Below are 25,987 nucleotides of genomic sequence, written 5' to 3' on the forward strand. Positions count from 1 at the left end.
AATGAAGGGGGTGACGAGATGTCATTTGTGCTCACACACGAACGCAGGGGCGGAGCTCGTTGAATGCATGGGGAGGTCGTTGAACACCAGACCCTTGCAGCGACGAAACAACGGCACATTTGAATCCACCTGATCAACACAAATATGATGTTTTTATAACAAAATCAGAAAGTATATGACCTAACTCATAACTTACAAAACTACTGCACATTTAAATTCACACGACCAACACAAATATTCAATCCCGATAGAAAAATCTCTCTATATATATCTACTTTTCCACTTCTATTTTATTCTTTTTCTCCTCTATTTCCTCTTCTTCTCCTCTTCTTCTTCCTTTTCTTCTCTTCTTCTTCTTCTTCTTCTTATTATTATTATTATTATTATTATTATTATTATTATTATTATGTTCTCTTATTCTCCTCTTCTCCTCTTTTTTCTTCTTTTATTCTCTTCTTCTTCTTCTTCTTCTCCTCCTCCTCTTCTTCTTCTTCTCCTCTTTCTTCTTCTTCTTCTTCTTCTTCTTTTCTTCTCTTCCTCCTCTTCTTCTTCCTTCTTTTCTTTTTTCCTCTTCTTCTCCTCTTGTTCTTCTCCTCTTCTCCAGCTTTTCTTCTTCTTCTTCTTCTTCTTCTTCTTTTCTTCTTCTTCTTCTTCTACTCCTTCTTCTTCTTCTTCCTTCTTTTCATTTTCCCTCTTCTTCTACTTATTCATTGTTTCTTCTTTTTCATCTTTCTTCTTGTTCTAACCCCTAATTCTAAATATTACTAACCATAATAACCTAGCACTAACCACCTAATAGCAGTAGCAATTAAATGACAAAAAATGCTAGAAAATATGTCTAAATGACAATTGACAGTGCACTAAATAGTAGCAATTAAAAAGTAGACAATTGTTATTGATTGAGAGTGCCAAAAATAGTAGATAAATGACAATTGACAGTGGCAAAAATATCTTTAATTAATTGTTCATCATAACAATTAAATCACAAAAAAGTGAAAAACACACAAAAAAGGGCCTCGCCGAAGGGAGCAGCCGGGGCATTGGGGCAGCGGGGGCGTCGGGATGGCAGAGCGGCAGGGGCGTTGGGGCACTACGGCCGCGGGGCGGCAGGGCAGCCGGTGGGCGGGGGCGGCGGCCGGTGGGCATCGGGGCGAGGGGGGATGGAGGGATAGAGAGAGGTGGGGGTGGGGGCGGGGCACGACCATTAGTAGGTCTTGCTCTTTGCCTACGGCTAGCAAAAGGCAAATAAGGCAACCTCTTTGCCATCTGCCTTATGTATATTTGCCGTCGGCTAGCAGATGACAAAGAAGGCATCTACTTGACCTAACCAGGTCCGCGGCCCAATGGGCCCATCTAGAATCTTTGTTGTGTGCTTTTAGGCTCTTTGTCGTCTACTAGTAGACGACAAAGAATGGACTGATGGCAAATAATATCTTTGCCATCAGTACCTTCTTTGTCGTCTGTTTTTGGGAAGCTCGCGGCAAAGACCTTCTTTGTCATCCGGTGGCAGATGGCAAATTCAGTGTTTCCAGTAGTGATAGCTTCGTAATTCTCTCTTACGTATTGAAATAGTTTGGCCAACTATATTGCTATTTTTGGTGACACGGGAGCGTTGTGGTAGGTCCAACCTGGTGAGTTTCTATATCCCAGTGATAGAAGCGGACAATTTGCGTCTTTGTGTTGCTGATACTAAGGGTAAAACGATGGTTTTATTCATATTGGTTGAATTTGCTTTGTCTACATCATGTCATCTTACTCCAAGCATTACTTCATTTGTCATGAACTTAATATGTAGAGAGGCAAGGATAGAAGCACTCTCGAAGTGAAGTAATTCTAATAGGTGTAGGCAAGAGTCGGCCTATTTGTTTATTGACGTGATGCATATATTTACACGATCATTGCCGTGAAAATCGCATAACTATCCGCTCTTCTATCAATTGCCCAACAGTAATTTGTTTACCCATCGTGTGCTAATTTTATGAGAGATGCCATTAGGGAATGCTATGGCCCCCAGGTCTATTCAAAACTTATTGCTAAAACCTCCAATACCTTGCTGCCATTTATTTTATTTTCTTTTATTTTGCATTTTACAATTATCTACACACCGCATTCGCTTGCAAATAACAAGACCAAGGGGATTGACAACCCTCTTGTCCGCGTTGGGTGCAAGCTATTTGTTCTTTTGTGTGCAACCGCTCAAGAAGGTTGTGGTTGATATTCCTATCGGTTCGATAAACCTCAGTTTATAAATGAGGGAAATACTTACCCTCTTTGCGCTGTGATAACCCGTCCCTCTTCACGGAAAAACCAACGCAGATCACGAGTATGAGGAAGGATTTCTGGCACCGTTGTCGGGGAATATCATCACCATTTATTTGTTGGTATATTTAGTTCACTTGTTCTCTTTTTATTTGCTTGTATATTTAGTTTTAATCCTATAAAAAAAATACCTTTGCTTGTTAGTAGTTTTATTGTTTGAAGTCATGACTAGTTCTTCCTTTGTTCGTGTTACTCCCAATAATGATGTTGTCAATTTTAAATAAAGGGGAGGAGAAAGTTTGAAATATGCATGGTATAGGATTTTCTACGCTCAAAATAAAGCAACTAATAAGCTATCCACCACCACTTTGCTTCATAATTTTATGTTGGCATAACTACTTGGTATAAGTTTGTCCTTGATACTATCATCGGTGGGAACATTTTATGTGTCACACTTTGGATGCCTATAATGCCATTGAAAATTCTGTTGGAACACCACAAATTATCATTAATGAAACCAATTTAACCCTGTAACATGTTATTCAAAGACTTGATGCTATTTAAAGGAAAATTGTTACTCACGAACCAATTGAGGAATTAGATAAGAAATTGCACAATCATATCACTCAACTTGGGTCACGTGTAGGAATGACTTTGAAATCCTTAAAGGAAAAGGACATTATTATTGATGAGAGGGTGGAACAAGGTTTGAGTAGAATGGATAAAATGGAGGAGGTGATTGACAAAGTAGGTTCCACTTTTACACCATCCAAAACTAATGCTAGTACTTCTCGAAGCAAGAGTCCTAAATTTATTTACATTCCTAAGAGCATTAGTACGCCTCCTACCAAAAGAAACGAACATCTTAAAATAACTAGTGTTCCCGCCGACTTTATAAACTTGATAAAAGAACCTATTTTAAAGTCTCCTATTGTTCCTATTATCATTGGTTGTACTATTAAGGAGCTTGAGGCCAAGGATGACAACACTTGAAACTATGCAATATGCCTAGCTTGGGGCACAAAACAATAGAGCTTGTTGGGAGGCAACCAAATAGTCATCCTTATTTTTTCTTTCTACTTTCGTTAGTGTGTGATAAAATGATTATTTACTTTGTAATAATTTTGTTTTGATGTTTTAATTAGTGTTTGTGCTTAGTAAAGCATTTGGGATGATTTGCATGATGAGTAGAATTGATACGGTGCAAAAATAGAAAGTTTGACGCCTAGTGCGGAATTTCTATGATTTTACTAGAACGTTTTTAAGCTGAATTTTTTACAAAGTAATTATATACAAATTCCTCAGGTCGTCCTCATTTTTCAGAATTTTTGGAGTTACAGAAGTATGGCAATTAAATATATTACTATAGACTGTTCTGTTTTAAACAGATTCTGTTTTTTGCATGCATAGTTTGCTTGTTTTGATTATGCTATGGATTATATCGTGGGATATAAGACATGAAGAATTTAGAATACAATACCTTATGCAAAAAATAAAAGAATAATCAATTTATAATATTATCTAAAAGTATTTATTATGTTGCCTATACTAACGGATCTCACGAAGTTTTGTTGAGTTTTGTGTGATTGAAGTTTACAAGTTTTGGGTATTATCTCGATGGACAAAGGAATGAGAAGTGGAGAGAGCCTAAGCTTGGGGATTCCCAAGGCACCCCAAGGTAATATTCTAGGAATACTCAAGCGTCTAAGCTTGGGGATGCCCCGAGAAGGCATCCCCTCTTTCGTCTCAATCCATCGGTATGTTACTTGGAGCTACATTTTTATTCGTCGCATGATATGAGTTTTGCTTGGAGTGTCCTTTGCCTTCATTTACTTCTACTTTGAGTTTGCCAAAATCATTGTTTGCTGGACACACCTATTTGAGGCAGAGACACCATCATCATGATTTGTTAGAATACTCTATGTGCTTCCCTTGTATCTTTTGAGCTTAAGAGTTGCTCTAGTACTTCACTTATATATTTTTGAGCACGGCGGTGTGTAGATTTTACAGAAATAATATGCTCTCGTTCCTCACTTATATTTGTTTGAGAGTTGGTAAATAGTGACGGTAATTTGCATGGGTCATAAGACTAGACCAAAAATAATGAGTGTTCAATAAATGATAATTAGAACCATGATGTAGAACATATAGAAAAATTGTGGTTAATGATATTGATGTGGTGATATGCAAAGGTGTGAGTGCATAATCATTAATTCAGAGAGGTGTTGATATTAAGAGATGTTAAAACTTCTTGAACATCTGAAAAATTATATGGGCATGGTGATGATGTGTGAGCATTTATATTCCTTGTTAAAAACCTAGTGTTGTTTCGAGTCGGAGTCGCGCGATGGTTAATTCCTACCAACCCTCTCCCTCGGGGCATGCGCGTAGTACTTTGATTTGTGATAAGACTAATAAAACTTTGCAATAAGTATATGAATTCTTTATGACTAATGTGACACCATGGACATACGCAATCTCACCTCCTCATATTTGCTAGCCTCTCTAGTACCGCACATATCCCATTCTCACATGGAGGATTGGTGCAACTTTCGTGGGTGCATCCAAACCCCGTGACATGATACGCTCTATTGCTCATAAGTCTTATTATATCCTCCTCAAAAAGACCATCATACCTACCTATTATGGCATTTACATAACCATTCTGAGATATATTGCCTTGCAAATTCCATCGTCACTTCACATGACTAGTTCGTTCATCATCATATTGCTTTGCATGATCATATAGAGCTAACATAGTATCTGTGGCAAAACCATCGTTCATAATAGCATTTGTGGCCAAGCCACCAAATATCATATGTTGAATACATATCATGCTAGATCATTGCACATCCCGGTACACTGCGAGAGGCATTTATATTGAAGTCATGTTGCTTCATTCATCATATCGAGTTGTAAGTAAATAAAAGTGTTATGATCATCATTATTATAGCATTGTCACATTGAGGAAATAAAGATGGGGCAGGCCAAATGAGCCCACCATAAAAAATGAATGAGATAAAAAGAGACAAGGGACTTTGCTACTATACTTTACCACACTTGTGCCTCAAAGTGGCACAATGTTCATCATGTATAAAGTCTCATGTTATAGCATTCATATGTTGGTGGGAATCAAAAAAATTATAAACTTGGCTTGTATATTCCGATAATGGGCTTCCTCAAATGGCTGAGGTCTTCATGAGCAAGCAAGTTGGATGCACACCCGACCTAGCTTCACTCGGGCTTTCATACACTTATAGCTCTAGTGCATCATTTGCATGGCAATCCCTACTCCTTGTGTCAATATATATCAATGGGTATCTCCATAACCCGTTGGTATGCCTAATTGATAAGAGATTATCTTCTCCACTTTTTCAACCCCTTTTAAACCTACCACCTTACTACATTCCACCTATATGCTATGTGCAATGGTTCACGCTCATGTATTGGGTGAACAATAAAAAGTTGATGCATATTGAAAAGGTACGATCCAATTGTCTGACTTGGGCACCGTGGTGCTTGACATTTGTAGTTATGTGTTGAAGATGGAGCCATGCCTTGCTAATATAATAAAGATGGAAAGGGTTGAAACAATCTTTCAGGATCGTACACTTTGAAAAATTAATTGTTTTTCTGCTTATACATATGAATATTGCTATGTTAATATTTGTTAATTCATCGTTTCTCATTGAGCATACATGCATAAGAATACATCATGGATAGCATGTCACATAATAAATATTGTTTTTATCATTTACCTACCCGAGGACGAGCAGGAATTAAGCTTGGGGATGCTTGATACGTCTCCAACTTATCTATAATTTTTGATTGTTCCATGCTATTGTGTTATTGTTGGAAATATGCCCTAGAGGCAATAATAAATTAGTTATTATTATATTTCTTTGTTCATGATAATCGTTTATTATCCATGCTATAATTGTATTGATTGGAAACACAGTGCATGTGTGGATACATAGACAAAACACTGTCCTAGTAAGCCTCTAGTTGACTAGCTCGTTGATCAAAGATGGTCAAGGTTTCCTGACCATAGGCAAGTGTTGTCACTTGATAACGGGATCACATCATTAGGAGAATCATGTGATGGACTAGACCCAAACTAATAGACGTAGCATGTTGATCATGTCATTTTGTTGCTACTGTTTTCTGCGTGTCAAGTATTTGTTCCTATGACCATGAGATCATATAACTCACTGACACCGGAGGAATGCTTTGTGTGTATCAAACGTCGCAACGTAACTGGGTGACTATAAAGATGCTCTACAGGTATCTTCGAAGGTGTTCGTTGAGTTAGTATGGATCGAGACTGGGATTTGTCACTCCGTGTGACGGAGAGGTATCTCGGGGCCCACTCGGTAATACAACATCACACACAAGCCTTGCAAGCAATGTGACTTAGTGTAAGTTGCGGGATCTTGTATTACGGAACGAGTAAAGAGACTTGCCGGTAAACAAGATTGAAATAGGTATGCGGATACTAACGACCGAATCTCGGGCAAGGAACATACCGAAGGACAAAGGGAATGACATACGGGATTATATGAATCCTTGGCATTGAGGTTCAAACGATAAGATCTTCGGAGAATATGTAGGATCCAATATGGGCATCCAGGTCCCGCTATTGGATATTGGCCGAGGAGTCTCTCGGGTCATGTCTACATAGTTCTCGAACCCGCAGGGTCTGCACACTTAAGGTTCGACGATGTTTTATGCGTATTTGAGTTATATGGTTGGTTACCGAATGTTGTTCGGAGCCCCGGATGAGATCACGGACGTCACGAGGGTTTCCGGAATGGTCCGGAAACGAAGATTGATATATAGGATGACCTCATTTGTTTACCGGAAGGTTTTCGTGCATTACCGGAAAAGTTTTGGGCTCATCGGTAGTGTACTGGGAGTGCTGGGAGGGGTGCCGGGGACCATCGGGAGGGGTGTCACGCCCCAAAGGGTCTCATGGGCTATGGGAAGAGATAAACAAGCCCCTAGTGGGCTGGAATAAGTTCCCACTGAGGCCCATAAGGTTTGAGAAGGAAAAAACACAAGGTGGAAAGAGTTTCCAAGTGGGAAGGTGGAATCCTACTCCAAGTAGGATTGGAGTAGGACTCCTCCACCTCCAATTTCGGCCAAACCTTGAGGGTTTGAGGCTGCCTCTTCCCTCCCCCTCCCTCCTATATATACTGAGGTATTAGGGCTGATTTGAGACAACTTTTGCCACGACAGCCCCACCACATACCTCCACGGTTTTTCCTCTAGATCGCGTTTCTGCGGAGCTCGGGCGGAGCCCTGCTGAGATTAGATCACTGCCAACCTCCGGAGCGCCGTCATGCTGCCGGAGAACTCATCTACCTCTCCGTTTCTCTTGCTGGATCAAGAAGGCCGAGATCATCGTCGAGTTGTACGTGTGCTGAACGCGGAGGTGCCGTCCGTTCGGCACTAGATCGGAGCAGATCGTGGGACGGATCGCGAGACGGCTCGTGGGACGGTTCGCGGGGCGGATCGAGGGACGTGAGGACGTTCCACTACATCAACCGCGTTCACTAACACTTCTGCTGTGCAATCTACAAGGGTACGTAGATCGGAAATCCCCTCTCGTAGATGGACATCACCATGATAGGTCTTCGTGCGCGTAGGGATTTTTTTTGTTTCCCATGCGACGTTCCCCAACAGTGGCATCATGAGCTAGGTTCATGCGTAGATGTAATCTCGAGTAGAACACGAAAGTTTTTGTGGGCGGTGATGTGCGTTTTGCTGCCCTCCTTAGTATTTTCTTGATTCCACGGTATTGTTGGATCGAAGCGGCTCGGACCGACATTACTCGTACGCTTACGAGAGACTGGTTTCATCGCTACGAGTAACTCCGTTGCTCAAAGATGACCGGCGAGTGTCGGTTTCTCCAACTTTAGTTGAATCGGATTTGACCGAGGAGGTCCTTGGATGAGGTTAAATAGCAATTCATATATCTCCGTTGTGGTGTTTGCGTAAGTAAGATGCGATCCTACTAGATACCCATGGTCACCACGTAAAACATGCAACAACAATTAGAGGACGTCTAACTTGTTTTTGCAGGGTATGCTTGTGATGTGATATGGCCAACGATGTGATGTGATATATTGGATGTATGAGATGATCATGTTGTAATAGTTAATACCGACTTGCACGTCGATGGTACGGCAACCGGCAGGAGCCATAGGGTTGTCTTTAAACAAACGTTTGGGCTTGCAGATGCGTTTACTATATTTCTAGGACGTAGCTTTAGTAGTAATAGCATGAGTAGCACAACAACCCCGATGGCGACACGTTGATGGATATCATGATGATGGAGATCATGGTGTGACGCCGGTGACAAGAAGATCGTGCCGGTGCTTTGGTGATGGAGATCAAGAAGCGCATGATGATGGCCATATCATGTCACTTATGAATTGCATGTGATGTTAATCCTTTATGCACCTTATCTTGCTTAGAACGACGGTAGCATTATGAGGTGATCTCTCACTAAAATTTCAAGACGAAATTGTGTTCTCCCCGACTGTGCACCGTTGCGACAGTTCTTCGTTTCGAGACACCACGTAATGATCGGGTGTGATAGACTCAACGTTCACATACAACGGGTGCAAAACAGTTGCACACGCGGAACACTCGGGTTAAGCTTGACGAGCCTAGCATGTGCAGACATGGCCTCGGAACACATGAGACCGAAAGGTCGAGCATGAATTGTATAGTTGATATGATTAGCATAGAGATGCTTACCACTGAAACTATTCTCGACTCACGTGATGATCGGACTTGAGATAGTGGATTTGGATCATGTACCACTCAAATGACTAGAGAGATATACTTTTTGAGTGGAAGTTCTTAAGTAATATGATTAATTGAACTAATTGTCATGAACATAGTCTAATGGTCTTTGCAAATTACGATGTAGCTTGCGCTATAGCTCTACTGTTTTTATATGTTCCTAGAGAAAATTTAGTTGAAAGTTGATAGTAGCAAACTTTGCAGACTGAGTCTGTAAAACCGAGGATTGTCCTCGTTGCTGTGCAGAAGGCTTATGTCCTTAATGCACCACTCGGTGTGCTGCACCTCGAGCGTCGTCTGTAGATGTTGTGAACATCCGACATACACGTTTCTGATGACTACACGATAGTTCAGTACAAAATACTTAATGGCTTAGAAGCAAGGCGCCGAAGACGTTTTGAAACGTCACGGAACATACGAGATGTTCTAAAGAGATGAAATTGTGATTTCATGCTTGTGCCCTTGTTAAGAGGTATGAGACCTCCGACAAGATTCTTTGTCCAAGAATTAAAGGAGAAAAGCTCAATCGTTGAGCGTGTGCTCAGATTATCTGAGTACGACAATCGCTTGAATCAAGTGGGAGTTGATCTTCCAGATAAGATAGTGATGGTTCTCCAAAGTCACAGCCACCAAGCTATGAGAGCTTCGTGATGAACTATAACATATCAAGGATAGATACAATGATCCTTGAGCAATTCGCGATGTTTGACACTGCGAAAGTAGAAATCAAGAAGGAGCATCAATAGTTGATGGTTAGTAAAACCACTAAGTTTCGAGAAAGGCAAGGGATAGAAGGGATACTTCATGAAACGACAAAGCAACTGCTGCACTAATGAAGAGAACCCAGATTAAACCCAAAGCCCGGGACTAAGTGCTTCTGTTATGAGGGGAACGGTCACTGAGGCGGAGCAACTCTAGATACTTGGTAGATAAGAAGGCTAGCAAAAGTCGAAAGAAGTATATTTGATATACATGATGTTGATGCGTACTTTACTAGTACTCCTAGTAGCACGAGGGTATTGGATGCCGGTTCGGTTGCTAAGTGATTAGTAACACGAATGAAAGCTACGGCATAAACGGAGACTAGCTAAAGGCGAGGTGACGATACATGTTGGAAGTGTTTCCAAGGTTGATATGATCAAACGTCGCACACTCCCTCTACCATCGGGATTGGTGTTAAACCTAAATAATTGTTATTTGGTGCTTGCGTTAAGCATGAACATGATTGGATCGTGTTTATTGCAATACGATTATTCATTTAAAGAGAATAATGGTTACTCTATTTGCTTGAATAATCACCTTCAATGGTTTATTGAATCTCGATCGTAGTGTTACACATGTTCATGATATTGGTGCCAAAAGATACGAGGTAATGATGATAGTACCACTTACTTGTGGCACTGCCGCTTGAGTCATGTTGGTATAAATTGCATGAAGAGGCTCCATGCTGATGGATCTTTATACTCGCTTGATTTTGAATCACTAGTGACATGCAAATCATACCACATGAGGAGGGCCTTGTTCTCATTGAGATGAAACAAGATAGTAACTTGTTGGAAGTGATACATTTTGATGTATGCAGTCCAATGGGTGCTGAGGCACGCAGTGGATATCATTATGTTCTTACTTCAATGACGATTTGAGTAGATACAAGAGTATTTACTTAATGAATCACAAGTCTGAAATATTGAAAAGTTCAATTCTGTTTTGGAGTGAAGTTCGTCGTAACAAGAGGATAAACGGTCTACGATATTATCATAGAAATGAATATCTGAGTTATGAGTTTTGGTACGCAGTTAAGACAATGTGGAAATTGTTTCGCAGTTCATGCCACCTGGAACATCATAGTGTGATGATGTGTCTGAACATCATAGCCACGCACTATTTGGTATGGTGCATGCTATGATGTATCTTATCGAATTACCACTATCGTTTATGGGTTATGCATTAGAGACAACCGCATTCACTTTAAATAGGGCACCGCGTATTTACGTTGAGATGACACAGTATAGACTAAGGTTTAGAGAAATCTAAACTGTCGTTTCTTGAAAGTTTGGGGCTTCGACACTTATGTGAAAAAGTTTCAGTCTGATAAGCTCGAACCCAAAGCGGATAAATGCATCTTCATAGGATATCCAAAACAGTTGGGTACATCTCCTATCTCAGATCCGAAAGCAAAGTATTTGTTTCTAGAAACGGATCCTTTCTCGAGGAAAGGTTTCTCTCGAAAGAATTGAGTGGGAGGGTGGTAGAACTTGATGAGGTTGCTGAACCATCACTTCAACCAGTGTGTAGCAGGGCGCAGGAAGTTGTTCCTATGGCGCCTACACCAATTGAAGTGAAAGCTGATGATGGTGATCATCGAGCATCGGATCAAGTTACTACAAGCCTCGTAGGTTGACAAGGTCACGTACTACTGCAGAGTGGTACGATGGCCCTGTCTTGGAGGTCATGTTGTTGAGCAACAATGAACCTACGAGTTATGGAGAAAGCAATGGTGGGCCCGAATTCCGACAAATGGCTGGAGGCCATGAAATCCGAGAGAGGATCCATGTATGAAAACAAAGTGTAGACTTGGGAAGAACTACTTGATGCTCATAGGACTATTGAGTAAAGATGGTTCTTTAAAAGGAAGACAGACGATGATGGTGAAAAGTCACTATTAAGAAAAGCTCGACTTGTCGCAAAGATGTTTCCGACAAGATCAAACAGTTGACTATGATGAGACTTCCTCACTCGTAGCGATGCTAAAAGTCTGTTAGAATTATGTTAGTAGTTGCTGCATTATTTATGAAATATTGCACATAGGATGTTAAAACATTGTTTCCTCGACGGTTTCCTTGAGCAAAACATTGTATGTGATACAACCAGGAGGTTTTGTCGATCCTAAAGATACTAGCAAGTATGCAAGCTCCAGCGATCCTTCAATGGACTGGTGCAAGCATCTCGGAGTTGGAATATACACTTTGATGAGATGATCAAAGATTTTGGGTTTGTACAAGGTTTATGAGAAACTTGTATTTCCAAAGAAGTGAGTGGGAGCACTATAGAATTTCTGATAAGAATATGTGGTTGACATATTGTGGATCAGAAGCAATGTAGAATTTCTGTAAAGCATACAAGGTTGTTTGAAAGGAGTTTTTCAAAGGAATACCTGGATTGCGCTACTTTAACGTTGAGCATCAAAGATCTATGGAGATAGATCGAAAGCGCTTAATAGAAGTTTCAACAAGATGCATTCCTTGACAAGTTTTTGAAGGAGTTCAAAATAGATCAGCAAAGAAGGAGTTCTTGGTTGCGTTGTAAGGTGTGAATTTGAGCAAGACTCAAAACCCGACCCCGGCAGAATAAAGAGAATAGACGAAGGTCGTCTTCTATGCCTTGGCCGTAGAATCTGAAGTATGCCATGCTGGGTACCGCACATGATGTGTGCCTTGACTCAAAGTCTGTTGAGAGGTACAGAGAGTGATCCATGATTGAATCACTAGCAGCGGTCAAAATTTATCCTTAGTAACTGATGTACTAAGGAATTTTTTCTCGATTATGGAGGTGGTTAAATAGTTCATCGTAAAGGGTTACGTCGATGCAAGCTTTGACACTAATCCGAATAACTATGAGTAGTGAAACGGATTCGTATAGTAGAGTAGATATTTGGAGTGTTTCCGAATAGCACATAGTAGCACCATCTATAAGATGACATAAAGATTTGTAAAGAACACACTGATCTGAAAGTTTCAGAACCGTTGACTAAACCCTATCTCACGAGCAAGACGTGATCAGACCTCATAACTATATGGGTGTTGGATTCGTTGGAATCACATGGTGATGTGAACTAGATTATTGACTCTAGTGCAAGTGGGAGACTGTTGGAAATATGCCCTAGAGGCAATAATAAATTAGTTATTATTATATTTCTTTGTTCATGATAATCGTTTATTATCCATACTATAATTGTATTGATTGGAAACACAATGCATGTGTGGATACATAGACAAAACATTGTCCCTAGTAAGCCTCTAGTTGACTAGCTCGTTGATCAAAGATGGTCAAGGTTTCCTGACCATAGGCAAGTGTTGTCACTTGATAACGGGATCACATCATTAGGAGAATCATGTGATGGACTAGACCCAAACTAATAGACGTAGCATGTTGATCATGTCATTTTGTTGCTACTGTTTTCTACGTGTCAAGTATTTGTTCCTATGACCATGAGATCATATAACTCACTGACACCGGAGGAATGCTTTGTGTGTATCAAACGTCGCAACGTAACTGGGTGACTATAAAGATGCTCTACAGGTATCTCCGAAGGTGTTCGTTGAGTTAGTATGGATCGAGACTGGGATTTGTCACTCCGTGTGACGGAGAGGTATCTCGGGGCCCACTCGGTAATACAACATCACACACAAGCCTTGCAAGCAATGTGACTTAGTGTAAGTTGCGGGATCTTGTATTACGGAACGAGTAAAGAGACTTGCCGGTAAACGAGATTGAAATAGGTATGCGGATACTGACGATCGAATCTCGGGCAAGTAACATACCGAAGGACAAAGGGAATGACATACGGGATTATATGAATCCTTGGCATTGAGGTTCAAACGATAAGATCTTCGGAGAATATGTAGGATCCAATATGGGCATCCAGGTCCCGCTATTGGTTATTGACCGAGGAGTCTCTCGGGTCATGTCTACATAGTTCTCGAACCTGCAGGGTCTGCACACTTAAGGTTCGACGATGTTTTATGCGTATTTGAGTTATATGGTTGGTTACCGAATGTTGTTCGGAGCCCCGGATGAGATCACGGACGTCACGAGGGTTTCCGGAATGGTCCGGAAACGAAGATTGATATATAGGATGACCTCATTTGGTTACCGGAAGGTTTTCGTGCATTACCGGAAAAGTTTCAGGCTCATCGGTAGTGTACTGGGAGTGCCGGGAGGGGTGCCGGGGACCATCGGGAGGGGTGTCACGCCCCAAAGGGTCTCATGGGCTATGGGAAGAGATAAACCAGCCCCTAGTGGGCTGGAATAAGTTCCCACTAAGGCCCATAAGGTTTGAGAAGGAAAAAACACAAGGTGGAAAGAGTTTCCAAGTGGGAAGGTGGAATCCTACTCCAAGTAGGATTGGAGTAGGACTCCTCCACCTCCAATTTCGGCCAAACCTTGAGGGTTTGAGGCTGCCTCTTCCCTCCCCCTCCCTCCTATATATACTGAGGTATTAGGGCTGATTTGAGACAACTTTTGCCACGGCAGCCCCACCACATACCTCCACGGTTTTTCCTCTAGATCGCGTTTCTGCGGAGCTCGGGCGGAGCCCTGCTGAGATTAAATCACCGCCAACCTCCGGAGCGCCGTCACGCTGCCGGAGAACTCATCTACCTCTCCGTCTCTCTTGCTGGATCAAGAAGGCCGAGATCATCGTCGAGCTGTACGTGTGCTGAACGCGGAGGTGCCGTCCGTTCGGCACTAGATCGGAGCGGATCGTGGGACGGATCGCGGGACGGCTCGTGGGACGGTTCGCGGGGCGGATCGAGGGACGTGAGGACGTTCCACTACATCAACCGCGTTCACTAACGCTTCTGCTGTGCGATCTACAAGGGTACGTAGATCGGAAATCCCCTCTCGTAGATGGACATCACCATGATAGGTCTTCGTGTGCGTAGGAATTTTTTTGTTTCCCATGCGACGTTCCCCAATAGTTATCATTTTAGAACACTGTGTAGGCACTTATCTACCAATTTATATTATTTTTGAGCACTAACCTATTGACCCAGTGCCCAGTGTGAGTTGTTGTTTTCTGCATGTTTTCCACTTTTGAGGTTTCAGTACCAAACGAAGTCCAATTGACGTGAAACTTTTTTTGAATTTTTTCTGGACCAAAACGAGACCGTGGAGCATTGGAAGAAGGTCGGAGGGCGCACGAGGCCCCACAAGCCAACAGGGCGCGGCCTCGGGGGGGGGGGAGCGGTGATGCCTTGTGGCCGTTAGTGGCTCTCTCGACCCCGTTCTCTAGACTATAAATTCTTATTTACCCCAAAACCTTCGAGGGAGGTCCCGAAACACTTTTTACGCCGCCGCAAGTCTCTGTCCAACGGGAGGCCATCTAGAGCTCTGTTCCGGCACTCTGTCGGAGGGGGGAACGATCACGAAGAGCTTCTTCATCAACCTTGCTGCCCTCATGATGATGTGTGAGTAGTTCACCACAGACCTACGGGTCCATAGCAGTACCTAGATGGCTATCTCTCTCTTTGATCTTCAATATAATGATCATCCATCTTCGTTTTGATCCATATGATGTAACTCTTTTGTACGGTGCTTTGTTGGGATCCAATGAATTGTGGGTTTATGTTCAGAATATTCATGATAAATTTTTGAGTCTCCTCTGATACATATAATACTATTCTTATGTGCATGATTATGATAGATTCGTAATTCTCCCCGATCCATTAAAATAGTTTGGCCGCCTAGATTGATATTTCTTCGATGAGAGAGGTGCGTTGTAGTAGGTTCAACCTGGCGAGTTTCTATATCCCAGTGACAGAAGGGCACAAGTTGCATCTTTGTGTTGCTACTACTAAGGATAAAAATATGAGGTTTATTCATATTGGTTGAGTTCACTTTGTCTACATCATGTCATCTTACTCCAAGCATTACATCATTTGTCATGAACTTAATACATAGAGATGCAAGCATAGAAGCGCTCTTGAAGTGAAGTAATAGTAATAGGTGCAGGCAGGAGTCGACCTATTTGTTTATGGACCTGATGCATATATTTACATGATCATTGCCATGAAAATAGCATAACTACCCACTCTTCTATCAATTGCCGAACAATAATTTGTTTACCACCGTGTGCTATTTTTACGAGAGATGCCATTAGGGAAAGCTATGGCCCCCGGGTCTATTCACAACATATTGTTAAAATCTCCAATACCTTGCAGCCATGTATTTGCTTTTATTTTATTTTGCATTTTACAATTATCTACACACCTCATTCACTTGCAAAAAACGAGACCAGGGGGACTGACAACCCTTTTGCCCGCGTTGGGTGCAAGCTGTTTGTTCTTTTGTGTGCAGCCGCTGGAGACGGTTGTGGTTGACATTCCTATTGGTTCGATAAACCTTGGTTTCATAACCGAGGGAAATACTTACCCACTTTATGCTGCAATAACCCGTTTCTCTTCATGGAAAACCCAACACAGATCACGAGTATGAGGGGTTGTTTTCGAGCCAATTGCATAATGTTGTGGTTAGGTTTATCTTAATTATTTGTATTATTGTTGTGGATGCTTGCATGGAGGGCATAATCATAAGTAGGCATTTGTTCAAATAAGTACAATATCTTAGCTCTCGTCCACCCACATAACACTTATCAAAGCAATGAACGTAAGTTGATAAATTGTGATGGAAGTAACTCAGCGATATTTCCCGTGTGTTCTGAAGAGTGTTTTATTCACTATAAAAAGTATCAGAGACTTGTCATTAACATTATTAAGGATTGGGCCACTTGATGCACCTTGTTATCTTGTTACCCGTTACCTGGTCAAAAATTATCTTGTTATTAAACTATCTATCGCACTATCTTACATCACTTGTAGTGAAGCCTTTGCTGAAAAATATCTATTAATTTCTTCCCTCTTCGTTGAGTTCGACACAATTACTTATCTAAAAGACTACGATTGACCCCTATATTTATGGGTCAACACACACATATATCTTCTAAGATTGCACTTGCATGCACCACGCGGACGCGCGCCTGGTGTCTACATTGGGAAGAGGTCGGTCGATCGTGGTGTCATGCGATAAGCGAAAGGAGGCAGTTGGCCTCTCATGCGCGACCGGTTAGGTTTTTGGGAAGATGTCTTCATGCTGCAAATTTCCAGCCGGGGATGCCCTATTTTTGGGATGCCCACTTTTTTGCCCATCTTTTGTTTTGGGCAACTCTTGAAGATCTTTTTTTGCCCTCCAAAAGCCAAAAAGGCATTCTTGTTCTGTAATAGAAAGCTATTGGAGATGCTCTTAGTAAGTTAGTTTGTGACTCTCTAATTTTGTTGTTGTAAGTGTATGAGAAGATTGATGACTGTTTATTACATTGTTTTAGGTATAACACCTCTCTGTCCTTTATAAACCATAAATATCTATCAACTAGGATAGAACTGCAACACGTCATGTGTAATCTAGGCATCGAGGGAATACATACTCTATTTCTATCATTGCGCGTGACTTTTTCTTTCTTCTTCCCCATTGCCTCGTGTGTTTCTCGCGATCACTTCATCTCTATGTAATTGTCAGCACCGTTGGTCCGCACTCACTCCTTCTCTTGTCTCACCATCCACCTCTCACTGGTCATAAATACTCTCGTCAAGTCGAGGTGTCATCATGTCATCTCTCCTTCTTTTCCTTTATTCCGGGCATTCCACTTCTTCTACTTTTCCTCCTTCCTTACGCTTCCTCCGCCAGTCATCTTCTTTCTATAAACGCAATTCACGGCCTAGTTACATGGACCGACACCCGCTATCTTCTTTCTATAAACGCAATTCACGGCCTAGTTACATGGGCCGACACCCGCTATCAAGATAATTTGTTATTTATAAGATCCAAAAACACAAATGCAATGATACCTCTAAATACAAAAAAAAAGACATTTTCTCACAATTGTATACTCCTTACAAGCAACCAGGAATTTGTCCGTTTTTTCTCAACACAAAGATTATGCTCCTTATTTGCAAATAAGAAGAAGAGAATGCTCCCTGCAAACTCAGAACACGTGTAACTTTGGCGGGTAAAAACTGAGCAACAAGCCTAAAAGCAAACCGATAGCAAGCCTAAAAATAACATGTCTGCTAAAACCAACCAAACCATCATGTGCATTGCCCGGCTTTACGTCTACGAACGGCACGAGCAACACACGACGGAATGCAAATTCGTCCAGCGCATTCTTATCCATCTTTTTCGTTTCAGCGAATTCCAACCCACCCCCTTCCGTTCGCTCGGACACACACTCCTCATTTCTCTCTCTCTCCTCCCTCCTCACGAACAGCACCGCGCCTCCTCCTCCTCCTCTCCTCTCCCGTGCGAGCCCCCCCCCCCCCCCCCCCCCCCCACGAGCGCGCCCGCGAGAGAGGCAGGGGGAGCCCGGGCGCCGGGGGGAGGAGGCGATGGATCTGGAGAGATCGCCGCCGCCCGATCACGCGGCGGAGGCGGCAGGGGGCGGGGCGTGCTCCATCTGCCTGGATCCGGTGGCTGGGCACGGCGGGGGCAGGTCCACCGCCAAGCTGCAATGCGGCCACGAGTTCCACCTAGGTCAGATTCCCTTGCCCCCACCGCCCCTGCTAGCTAGGCCGTGCTGTTTTCAACCGGATCTGCGCGCGGGAGATGGACGCGGGTTAGCTCGTTTAATTCGACGTGCTAGAGAAGCTTGTGTGGTTTGATTTTAGGTTGTGGACTGTGAAAATGGGCGATCGGCGTGGTTGAATTGTACTACTACCATGGAAAGTTCGCAGGTATGGACGTCTGGACGGTGATGGAGTGGAATTGCATGTCAAAGTACTCGTGGTGAGTTTGTGTGTTCCTGTGGGAGCTGTGAGGCCTGCATGAGCTAGGGTTATTTCAAGCATATGTATTTGAGGGCGATTCCAGTTCAAGCTGTGTTCGTCGACGATACTTAGATTTATTTATGGCGGGCATTTCTTTCTAATTTTTAATTTTGTTTTTTTTTGTGATAACATGAGATGTCACGACATTGTTTTAGGCTTCTAGCTATAAAGACGCAGAGCTCTTGGTGCTTGTTGCTCCAATTTGATGCATGCATTCTATGTGTTTTAAGGGCTATATAATCCCCGGTTGCTGTTCACTGGTTGGATGCGGTGCTTCAGTTACCGTCATTTATCAGGGTTTTCCTCCTTGTTCCCTGTAAAGCAGGCAAGTGCTGTAGTGGTTACCTGAATCATGAGTGTACTTTGAGGGTTTTGTCGCTGCCTGTCCGTTATTTGTCCGTTTCTTTGTTAGTTAAATTATATCTGGTGTTTGTTTTGGGAACTGGAAAACTCAACTTCCAAATTATGATGTATTAACCTTGGCATAACATAGGTGAATGCTCTATGAGTGTATTGGACAATACGGCCTACGATGCACATTAATTTTACGTGGCTATTAAACCCCCCCGAATAATAGTGAATTGGGGGAATTAATCAATGATGTGCACTAGTCTAGGAACCAAACTAGACATTTTTCTTTTCAAGTTCCATGACAAATCACGTAATCACTCGGGTAAATCATGCATGCAAGAAATAGTGGCACATTATTCTTGGATCGACTCAAGCATCTTCAAACAACAATTATACCACATCTACACATCATGTGTTTTTGCTAGTGAATAAATTTGCCTTTTATACCATGATGAACAGATGAAGAGACTAGCTTGAATTAAGCCCATCTTCAGCCTATGTTGGTTCAATCACAATCTGTGAATGTCACATGCTAATTAGTTCAATTTTGTATTGCTATTATATAGTACTCTTAGGGCATTACAACCACAACAGGCAAATTTGGCACCTCAAACGTCCGTGGTTGCGTCCGGTCAGTGTCCGGGCATTGTCCTTTCCAAGCCTCCATTTGCGCATGCATGCAACCATGTCCCCTACTTTGCTCCAAAATTGTCCGGTCCATAGTTACTGGATTCGCTACAATAGCCTTCGAACCCCGACTCAGATTGATTGATCTCAAACGGGATTCAAATTCGCTCAGATCAGTAGCGATTCGTAGCATGATTCGCCGAACTCAAAACAAACCGAAAAAATGAGATTGTTGCTAACCTGATATAGCCATGAGTGGGGCAGCTCGTCCCGGATAGTGGCTACGCCACAATGACACAAATGCGATGGCTTGGCAGCAGCGACGCAGACGCAGTTGCCGGGCAGCCGACAACAGCAACTCGACGCGGCTCTGGGATGATATCTGGTGCACGGTGACGGCAGCCAGGCCGTGGTGCCCGGAGAACGGCGATGCCTGCCAATACGTGGTGGCCGGCGTGACGGCCAAGGCTGCTAAGACGTGGTGGCCGGGGTGACGGCGACAAAGATGTCATGTTCGACGAGTCGCCTCCGTCCAGAAGCACGTTCGTCTCCCATCACGCATCAACACGTTCTTCTCCCATCACACATCGCCTCCATCCTCCACTTCTTCGTGATCTGGATTTAGGAGTTGTGGATGACAACGGGATGGATTTGGGGTTTTGGCTTTGTTGGGAAGACGATGAGCCTGGTTGGATAAGCAATACGACATGTAGGTCTCCCAAGCGAAATTCTTTTTTTTTTGGACGGGCCCAACTGAAAAGAAAATGGTACTCCTAGTCCTACCTATATTTTGAAAAAAAGTAGGTTGACGTGTCCAAATAAATTCTTGGTGGAAACTTTCCCTCCATTCATGGTTCTGGCAGTTGTTATGTCATTAATTCAAGTGCTAATTAAGAGCTTCCTGTGAGCGATGAGTCGACCGAAGTGTTTGTAGTATAGTATTTTCTAAGGGCATTTTCTGGTTAAACTATGTAGCCATTTAATCAAACTGCTTATCTGGACCTCGTATAAATTTGTTTGCTTACACTGAATTAACTAATCGAAGTTATCAAATTCATGAATCTGATTCCATGCATCCTGGAATCAGAGACATGATTCACGAATCGGAGTCCTCTGACTCACGAATCGGAAGCATCGAATTCATGAACCGGTCACCCGATTCACGAAGTAGAGATGATTACTCCCCACCGAACTCGATTCATAGGTACTACTGAATCGTGAATCCCAAACTCGAATCGCCAACCAACCGAACCACGAATTGGGTTACTCCGGTCAAATGCATTTGATTGGTAGGGATGGGGAGAGAGAGAAAAGAAAGAATAAAGAAAGAGAAAAGATGGTCCGGGGTCGGGCACATCCTACGGGAAGGACTGCCCCGACATCCCCAAATCCTCCCCATATATGGTGAGGATAGGGGGATTTGCTGATAGCTCTGGCATATGCGGATAAAGTGGGGTGGCTTTTTTTTCTTCTCTCTCCTGTTCAGGTAGTGATCGGGCTCTCCGCCTGGACGTTTGGGGAAGATTTGAGTGGTCCGGTTGTAGATGCTGTTAGCTTTTACTTCGGATGTTTAGTGCCTCCTAGTATGTGTCTATATCATTTCCTCTTCATGCAACAACAACAATAACAAGGCCTTTAGTCCCAAACAAGTTGGGGTAGGCTAGAGGTGAAACCCATCAGATCTCACGACCAACTCATGGTTCTGGCACATGGATAGCAAGCTTCCACGCACCACGGTCCATGGCTAGTTTTTTTGTGACTTGATCATCTTCATGCATTCATAAAAATATGATTGTACTACTCATTTTTCTTTTCAAGTTCCATGAGCAATCACGGAATCACTCGGGTAAATCATGCATGCAAGAAATAGTGGCACATTATTCTGGACCTGACTTTATCATCTTCAAACAACGATTATGGCCACATGCCTACACATCATGTAGTTGTGCTAGTGAATAAGTTTGCCTTTATAGTTTATACCATGATGAGACTAACTTGAATTAAGCCCATCTTCAGCTTATATTTGTTCAAGCACAATTTGTGAATACCACATGCTAATTAGTTCAATTTTGTATCACTATTATATAGTAGTACTCTTAGCTTTTAGTTTGGATGTTTAATGCTGCCGAGTATGTGTCTGTATCACTTCCTTTGCATGCATCTTCATGCATTTGTGAAAATATAGTTGAACTAAATAACTCCATTTTCTGCTAGACTGCATTGGATCAGCATTCAATGCGAAAGGGGCAATGCAATGCCCTAATTGCCGGAAGATAGAGAAAGGCCGCTGGCTTTATGCAACTGGACAACGTCCATCTCCTGATATTGATATAGGTGGCTGGGTGACTGGTGAAACCTATGACATTGCTTCTGATCTTGTAAGTGCTCTTGTGATAGTAAATACACATCTAAGGGTTCAACACAATATTGAGATGTGTTATGTTGTTCAAGTTTCTTCTTAAATAGTGACATTTATTGGTTTGTCTAGCATATGCATACCACGAGGTATTATATGAGCCTCGTGCCTTATGGTTTTTATGTGCTGCTTGCATTCATTTTGCTGGTACAGAAGACATTTTCAGTTTTAGAATGTCGTTGGCATCTGACATCATTTCACATGTCTCATATTTTATGTTCTGATATATCTGTTGTATTGACTTGCAGCCATTTGGATTTCAGTGGTGCCCTTTTAATGGATTCACACAACTAGCATCCGTTTTTGAGTAAGGATGTCTCCCCACATTTTAATAGATATAGTTTTTGAGCATGTGGTTAATGATCTAAAAGCAAGAAGGGAAATGGGCTGCTACTTAATTTCATAAGAGAATATGCTGTGGTTTATGCCATATCGATGGACATTTTGATATTAATTGTTCAAATTGTTCGAGATGCTGCCTCCTTGGTTGCCTCTCTTAAACCTTATGTCTCAGAGCATTCATGTAATGCGAATGCTAAAATGTAAGTTGAATGGAACCTATCTTTCCACAACCTATTACCTAAAGAGAAGCCATTTTTTGGTTCCTAATCTGACATTTTGTGCTATCATGCATGATTTGGTATAATGTTTCCTGTTGATTTGATATAATATTTGCAGTTGTCACCCAGCACAATTTCTTGATGAGTTGTCAGATTTGAATTCCTAATCTGTCTTGTCCACATCGTGCATTGCCCTTTCCTTGGTTTACCGGTCACTGTCAGTTATTAATACTGGAACTTATGTATTACAAAACCTTCACTTGTTCACCTATGTTGATACTGTCCACTTCATCAGGTTCTTCAAAGAATTTTATATCTCAAATCTTCAAGTTCTGAATTTTTCCTGTACTTCTTTTGCAGGGAGGGTGAAGCGGAGCCACCGTCTTGTAAGCATGTTGACCCAGATTTTTAACTAACGAAATTTCTATGTCGTTTATTGATTATTTTAATTTTATGAAGATCATACAATCGCAGACCATTCGAGTGCTGCAAGCAGTTCACTTGTTTGTCCTTATCTTTCACTGCGTGGTTTTCTCCATCCCGTGCATATGCCTCTTGGTTCAAATTCTGGTGCTGAAGGTGCTTCATTCCATCGCCATCCAACTAGCTTGGAAGGCCATGCAGCTCCTGATTTGGGCAATGCCCAAGCTTTCCATGCAACTGAGCCAAGAAATCTTGATAGTGAGCACAGATATTTGAGTAATCTTCCTGTATCGGGCATCCCGGATCATTCTGTAGCTCCATTTGGTATAGGACTTCCCAGATATGAAACTAGCAGCCAACAAAGATCAAGACCATATGTACATCACCATCCCCTAGTCCACAGGTATGCTCAATTCATGAATACTCCCTCCGTTCCTAAATATAAGTCTTTGAAGAGATTTCATTAGGGGGACTAAATACGGAGCAAAATGAGTGAATCTACACTCTAAAGCATGTCTATATACATCCGTATGTAGTTTTGTAGTGGAACCTCTAAAAAGACTTATACTCCCTCCGTTCCTAAATATAAGACCTTGTAGAGATTGCACTATGGACTACATACGGATGTATATAGACATATTTTAAAGTGTAGATTCACTCATTTTGCTCCGTATGTAGTCTATAGTAAAATCTCTACAAGGTCTTATATTTAGGAACGGAGGGAGTATTTAGGAACGGAGGGAGTACCATCTAACTGTGAATCTTTACTTTTTAGACTAGATAAACCCCTCTTCAAAACTGTAAGGCCTTGTTTGGTACTAGTGTTTTTGAAGAGATTGGTGGGGATAATCCTCCAAGGGATTGGGTGAAACTCCAACCTTCACCCAATCCCTCCAAATCCCCATTTATCCCCAATACACTAGGTAGGGGTAGTGTATTGGGTATTGAGAAAAATGCATTATAATTTGGGGATTTGAGGGGAAATGTGGGGATGAAACATGTCAAATACACTAGAACCAAATGGTGTTATGTGGTGTGTGGGGATTGAGGGGTTTGACCGGGATAATCCCCACAAATTCCCTAAAATACACTAGTACCAAACAAGGCCTAAATCTACACATGCTTCACTACACCACATAGGTGGTGTCTAATAGACTGGTATGATCTACTCCCTCCGTTCCTAAATATAAGACCTTTTAGAAATTTCACTATAGACTAGATACGGAGCAAAATGAATGAATCTACATTCTAAAATATGACTACATTCATTTGTATGTAATTCATAGTGAAATCTCTAAAAAGAATTATATTTATGAATGGAGGGGGTAAATCCTTGTGAAAATTTCATTTACAAAATCCTGAGAAGATGATTTTTTCTGTCTGATCTATGGTTTCCATGGGCTGTTTGGAACGCTAAATAAATCTTTGATAGGTTCCGCAGGTCATGCCTATCTCTTCCTATGGCAAACAACCTATTTGCTTAGCTCTTACAAAGTTATAATGTCCAAATACTACAGGCCCACACCTCGCAACGGAAGCAATCTGGTGGCACCATTAGGGTCAGTTCCAGCTGTTATGGGCGAGACTAGAGGCCATGGTCATGGTGCAAGGGGCCATATGTATCAACATTCGATGCACTCCTCAATGCAGAGCAGTCCTTTCCCTCCTACAGCTAGGAGGGTCAGGCCGAGGGCTTTGACGATCACGTCTTTCATTGCAGCAGCAGCAGCGTCGTCGGCTGAGGTTGGAGTGCCCCATGGATTTGCTCCACCTGCAGCTGTGAACAGGAGCCTTCCCTCTGACGGTGAAGGTGTCTCTAGACCACCTGTCGATCGATCATATGCGTGGGGCCGGGAGGGCTTTGGTCCATTTCCGTGGGTCCCTGTCGACGGCGAGCCTCACTGGTGGAGCACGTTCAATCCGATGCAGAACCATACACATGGAGGTTTCACTCGACGACCTGCTCCTGGGGAGCGGATACCACAGAGCCACCCGGACAATGTTTACCAGCCTGTGCCTCCCCAGAGGATGCCGCCATTCTTGTGAAGACCATTTCTCACATCGCTGTGTATATCGGGAATTATTTGTTTCGGAGAGGTCGAGTTTAGACTGTTGAAGGGAAACCAAACGATGCCACCGGCGGGTGCTTGGTGTATTTAGGTTTCTCTTGCCAGCGGTCCTGGATTTCGTTGAAATGGCTGTGGTGACTCTTATGAGATCGCGAATGTTGCAGTGGTCGGAACTGTTTGTAAACGCTTGCCGAAACTGCTGCCATTGGACATGATTGTGATGCCATTACTCATTGCTACAGTTGTTTCTCTCAAGTCGTGCTTTCTTGGATCTTGCATGGGTTTTGCTAGCGATTGTGTGTTTCTTCTTTTCTTGCGTGGGCTGTGCTACCAGATCAACGGACACGTGAGGTCGATAGTAGACACCCCTCAAATAAAAAGGAGTGCGCGAGGGAGGAGTACGGGTTGCGGATCCTGTACGGCAGAGGTAGCCGAGGAAGGCAGCAGAGGATGCTGCCGAGGAGGGGATAAACTCGGCAGAGGATGCTGCTGAGGAGGGTATAAATAGTTTATCCCGTAGTTCTAATAGTACTAGCTATATGCGTAGTACTTGTTAGTCGTACGTTATCAATCTAGTCAATGCCTGTTAGTAGTTAACTCGTGAATTAATTTATTCGAAAAATTGCCTATTTACTCAACAATTCAAAAACTTAATGTGTGTAGGATTTTTTCGAGTAGTAGTTTTGCTGCTGCATTGAAACCAGATAAGTTTACCGGTACTTATTTCAAACGTTGACAGACAAGAACCACCTTATGGCTCACGGTTATGAACATGTTTTGGGTAGCCGGTGTGACTCCTACGGAAACGCTCAATCTTGAACAGGAGAAGACGTTCAAGGAGGCCACTGTCTTCTTCCTTGGAGCAGTTTTAAG

General features: G+C 42.4%; 1 protein-coding gene across 4 annotated transcripts; it reads left to right on the plus strand.

The window, feature by feature from the left end:
- Positions 1–17,989: 17,989 nt before the first annotated feature.
- On the plus strand, positions 17,990–25,369 carry LOC123413278 (E3 ubiquitin-protein ligase RFI2-like). 4 transcript variants are annotated; one of them, XM_045106215.1, is made up of 6 exons: positions 17,990–18,375; positions 21,861–22,024; positions 22,311–22,369; positions 22,983–23,008; positions 23,082–23,448; positions 24,563–25,369. In XM_045106215.1, exons 1-6 carry the CDS (start codon positions 18,231–18,233, stop codon positions 25,089–25,091), a joined length of 1,290 nt encoding a protein of 429 aa, XP_044962150.1. In that variant the 5' UTR covers positions 17,990–18,230; the 3' UTR covers positions 25,092–25,369. The 4 variants fall into 4 exon arrangements, with proteins under 4 accessions (XP_044962150.1, XP_044962152.1, XP_044962154.1 ...); XM_045106217.1 differs by having other exon boundaries at positions 23,097–23,448; XM_045106219.1 differs by lacking the exon at positions 17,990–18,375 and adding an exon at positions 18,416–18,627.
- Positions 25,370–25,987: the final 618 nt, after the last annotated feature.

Source organism: Hordeum vulgare, chromosome 7H, assembly GCF_904849725.1.
Source record: "Hordeum vulgare subsp. vulgare chromosome 7H, MorexV3_pseudomolecules_assembly, whole genome shotgun sequence".
NCBI lineage: Eukaryota > Viridiplantae > Streptophyta > Magnoliopsida > Poales > Poaceae > Hordeum > Hordeum vulgare.